The sequence below is a fragment of the Musa acuminata genome, chromosome BXJ2-1 (assembly GCF_036884655.1).
Source record: "Musa acuminata AAA Group cultivar baxijiao chromosome BXJ2-1, Cavendish_Baxijiao_AAA, whole genome shotgun sequence".
Lineage (NCBI taxonomy): Eukaryota > Viridiplantae > Streptophyta > Magnoliopsida > Zingiberales > Musaceae > Musa > Musa acuminata.
The window spans coordinates 37535842-37540698 of NC_088338.1; the positions used below are offsets into that span (position 1 = coordinate 37535842).

General features: G+C 38.5%; 1 protein-coding gene across 1 annotated transcript; it reads left to right on the forward strand.

The window, feature by feature from the left end:
• The first annotated feature begins 2394 nt into the window (after window positions 1-2394).
• On the forward strand, window positions 2395-3719 carry LOC135598262 (vacuolar-processing enzyme-like). The gene is made up of 3 exons (XM_065091793.1): window positions 2395-2406; window positions 2473-2706; window positions 3537-3719. Exons 1-3 carry the CDS (start codon window positions 2395-2397, stop codon window positions 3717-3719), a joined length of 429 nt encoding a protein of 142 aa, XP_064947865.1.
• The last annotated feature ends 1138 nt before the right edge of the window (window positions 3720-4857 follow it).

Here is a 4857-nt window from a genome sequence, read left to right on the forward strand (position 1 = left end):
GTAGTGATCCACATAGTAGGGCTCCAACGATGCTCCTCAAATCTCTAGGCCTGTTATCTGAGGAGGAGAAGGGGAAAGGAGAATAGGAGATGGCAACCCAAAGAGGCTCTAGCCTATGAATCATTTGTTTCCTCCTATTTATAACTGTCCCATATCACCTTAACCCTAGTGGATCTAGCCCTATGGGTATTAGATCCCAATCCAACTACCCAAGCCTTTTAGATTAGTGGATCTATATCCAATAATCTCTCTTATTTGATCTCATCTATAGGATTCAATAATTCAGGGGCTTATTGGATATCCAATAAAATAGTGGCTCCGACAGATATCTCATATTTGAACTTCTATTCATCGCAACGCCTATCATATGTGTGTGACCCTCTGGGCCCAATATCGAGCTAGCCGTGAGTCATTGGATATTCCTCTTATGACACCAAGATCGGATGATCTTCTATCGACACTCAATAATCCTCGAAAGGTTGGATACCACTCTCAATAACCGGCTGTGCTAGATCTGGAACCTCTAAACCCATAAGTTTATATCAAAGAGTGAAGTACTAATATAGGACATCCTTGGTGTCTAGTCGAATGACCAAATATTCCACTAGGACTACAGAATCACTAACTATAAGGCATAATCAACTATCTAGCATTTCATAAGCGGATTAATTAGTAAACTCCTTCTTCAATGAGAACCTGTACATCCATCATATGGACGGGTATACAGCACACCAGTCTATCTAATTATCTCGATGTCCCTCTCGAGTTACATATGACCGAGATTACTTAGGGTCTGTGTTTAAATGTGAATCGGTCTCATTATCGTGACCTCATCACGATCCGATTCTCATTGCACAAATCCATGGATATATATATATATATATATATATATATATATATATATATATATATATATATATAAAGTACTATAAAATGATAAAATATCAAATAATAATAATAAGCAAAAAGATGTGTGTCAAGTTACACGTGTCATCACTCACATTATTGGCTTGTAGGGCACCTATGACTAGTCATCACCCACTTGACCTAAAACTAATCATCTGTATGTATAATCCCCATCAGACCCCTATGACGCTCAAAGACAATATGAGACGACGGCTTTATCAATGGATCTGTGATGTTATCTTCAGATGGAACTCTTTCCACTATTATATCTCCTCGGGCCACGATCTCTTTAATAAGTTGAAACTTCATCAAAACACTTCTGATGATACTTGGGTTCTTTCGCTTGAGCAATCGCTCCATTGTTGTCATAATATAAGGGAATCGACTCCTCGTTGCAAGGCATGACTCCTAGATCTGTGATGAACTTCTTCATCTAGACTCCCTCCTTTACTGCCTTTGCTACAGCAATGTACTCCACCTTTGTGGTCGAGTCAGTTATAGTATCTTGTTTGGAACTCTTCCAGCACACTGCTCCTCCATTTAAAGTGTACATATACACCGAATTTAACTTGCTATCATCGATATCAGATTGGAAACTCGAGTCCGTGTAGCCTTCAACCTTGAGGCTACTATCTCCATATACCAGTAAAAGATCCTTAATCCTTCTCAAGTATTTAAGGATTTACTTTACTGTTTTCTAGTGCTCCAAGCCTGGATCCGCCTGATACCTGCTCGTGACACTCAGAGCAAGCACTATATCAAGCCTGGTACATAGCATGGCATACATGATAGATCCTATCATTGAGGCATAGGGTATTTTATCTATGTTCGCCCTTTCTTCAGAAGTATTTGGGGACATACTCCTAAAAAGCGATATCTCATGTCTCTTCGCTTGTCCCTTCCTCGGGCGTAGGCATCACTATATCAAATATGTATGTGATTTTCTCCATCGTGAGAACAATTCTCAAGTTGCAGAGCCAATCCGTATAATTTGGACTAGTGAGGTGGTTGACATCAAATATGCCATGTAAGGGATATGAAAGCGAGATTTTTCCGAAAATAAAAATGCAGCAGAAATAAATAACATGTAGATTTTGTAGAAAAATAAACAATCAAGATATAGACTTCTATCTTAATCTACTCCTACTATTTTACTAGCGAGTCACGCGACACCCTCAACACGTGAAACGGAAGTCCTCGGTAGACTTTTAGTGGGGATCGGGATCCAATCAACGTCTTAGTGTAACCTCGAGGGACTCGACCAATCACACTAAGCCTAAAAAGTAGGCAACTTTTGTTGATCATAACTTTTTGTGATTCCTATCCTGTTCGGCCTCCGAACCACCATAATCTCAAGGGACTCGGCCAACCATGATGTTCGGTTAAAGGTTGGCATCTTCCTTACTCTGGCATAAGGTTGGCATCTTCGTTACTCTGTAGTTTGCTTTGCTTGTTCTGTTCATTCTTCTCATGCTTTCTGATCCCTAAATGCAGTACATGGTTCTGGCATTACCTAGTGCAACTTTGTGTTTTTACTTCTTTCAATTGCTTCATCTGTTGTTTCAGACTGACACTTTACCTTTCTTATTGAAGTATCAGAAGGCACGTGAAGGCTCTTCTCATAAACGTAACGCTCAGAAGGAACTTCTCGAAGTAATATCACATCGGTTGCATGTAGACAATAGTATAGAATTCATCGGGAAGTTGTTGTTCGGTTCTAAGCAAGGGTCAGAAGTGCTGAAAACTGTTCGCCCTGCAGGCCAGCCTTTAGTGGATGATTGGTCCTGCCTCAAATCGATGGTGAGTATAGTGATCAACATGATTTTTAACAATTTCAAAATTGTCTTCTGTTAGCGTGCCTTTGAGTCCTTCCCAAGTAGCATCTTATGCTTCACCTTTGATGGCAGACAACTTGGCCTGTCATTCTTGCATAGGATGCTAACAACCAGGGAATTTCCAAACACTATCATATCTTGATGGGGATTCTCATTAATGTTAAACTAACTGTAACTGTATGGGCGCCTTTAAGCATGTTCCTTTCGACTTAATACAAGAAAAAAGACCCTTAAGGATGTAATTATGGATGAACAGAATGAATTATGAATGTAATTATGGCTATTTAAGGCAGTCACAAATCAAGATTGAAATACCAATTTTGGTTTCTGGCTCATGTTTGCCATGATAACAAGATCGGATTGTGAAACATGTCCTAGTTGGTTTGTGGCTGCTTTTGTAGCAATACCTTTCTATCATATTGATGTTTCAGTGGCCTGTGATCACATGATCTTGTCATCATGCAATTGAGTCTATTTTCAAGCATTTTCTTGTCTGTACCAATTTGGTTGGACATGGCACAATTTTTTATCTAAGTGAAGACTTCTGCTTTATAATTTACTGGCGAATAAATAGGTGTATTATTTCCAGTTCTATTGGATAAAAATATATGAAGGTACAATCTACAGATCCATGATTTGCAAGACCAGTTGTACTCAATTTCGTTCTCGAGGAACTTCAACAACGAAACTTGTGTTAGATAACCTATAACCTATGGAATATGTGGGAAATTCTTTGGTTTTTGTTCCTTTGAATTTTATAAAGCTGTGATGTCTTTTTTTTTTTTCTCTTTCCAGGTGAGGACTTTTGAAGCACACTGTGGATCTCTATCTCAGTATGGGATGAAACATATGCGGTCTCTAGCAAACATCTGCAATGCCGGTATCAGCAAGGAGATGATGGCTGAGGTGTCTGCTGAAGCTTGCATTAGCATTCCTGCCGGTCGGTGGAGTTCTCTCCAGAAGGGATTCAGTGCCTGAGGTGACAATGAAAGACGGCTAGTAGTATGTTACTCATTGTGCATAGTATATAATGAAGTTGCTTGGATATCTTCTCCTGCAATGTGAATATATTGCTGAAGGGCTGGAGAAATTTGCATCCGTTTGTGTCACTTAGTCCATGGATTATTGTAGAAAATTCGTGCCTGATACTTGAGGCTATGGCTGAGCTCATGAGTGGCTCTTTGTTAGAAGTCTGTGTTATCGTTGGGCATCCATAATGAGCTATTATGCAATTAAACTGCTGTTTCCTTGTATGTCCTATGCATATGGGGTGAAAGTGAAGACGTGACAAAAAATTCTGGCTTGTATATAATTAAATATACAAGTATATGAATTGTACTACAATTATATTTAATTATATACAATTATATACTGGCTTGTATATAATTGTAGTACAAGTATATAATTAAATAAAATGTTATTTTATATGAAATTCTGAATTGTCATCAGTATGTTCAATTTGTTAGGATTTCTCAAGAACTTATGCTGGCACCATTGGTACGTGCAATTAGCTTGCTCCTATAGATTTGGTCTAGAACTCAGCATTAACTCGTCAGAGAAGAAGCTTGCACGTTATTTATTGTAGATATATTTGTTCTTTGTATTAGGATCAATTCGGTACTAAGAGAAGGGCGCGGGGGGTGAATTGGTGCGTATGTAAAACTTACGTCGAGTTGAAAATCTTTGTACGATAAAATCGTATCAAGGAGTGTTTAACTTTGAAAACGTTCATACGAGTATGCAGCTAAAGTAACGAGGAAGTAAAGCAGTTTGCAATAAAGGTAAACAACAAAACATAAATATAAATCGATTTATAGTGGTTCAGTCATTGTGACCTACATCCACTCCCGATTCTGCTTCACTCGAGGCCATCAACTTTTCACCATCGATCTTCTTTCTAATGGACAAAAATCAACTACCCTTACACTCTTTCTTCTTTTCACAAGTTCAGGAGAGAACCTTTACACCCCTCTTTTATAAGTGTTCCCTCACACACTTCCCTTAGGACTATCACTAAGCTCTTGGAGGAGGGACTCTATACTTAAAAGAGTTTTACAATATTGGAATCATTGAGTTTTTGCTCTCTTTTTGTATGTATTGCAAGTAGGAATTTGTG

Coding starts and splice junctions, on each gene's coding strand:
- LOC135598262 (XM_065091793.1), top strand. Junction 2,707..3,536: donor GGTCCTGCCTCAAATCGATG/GTGAGTATAGTG, acceptor TTCTCTTTCCAG/GTGAGGACTTTTGAAGCACA.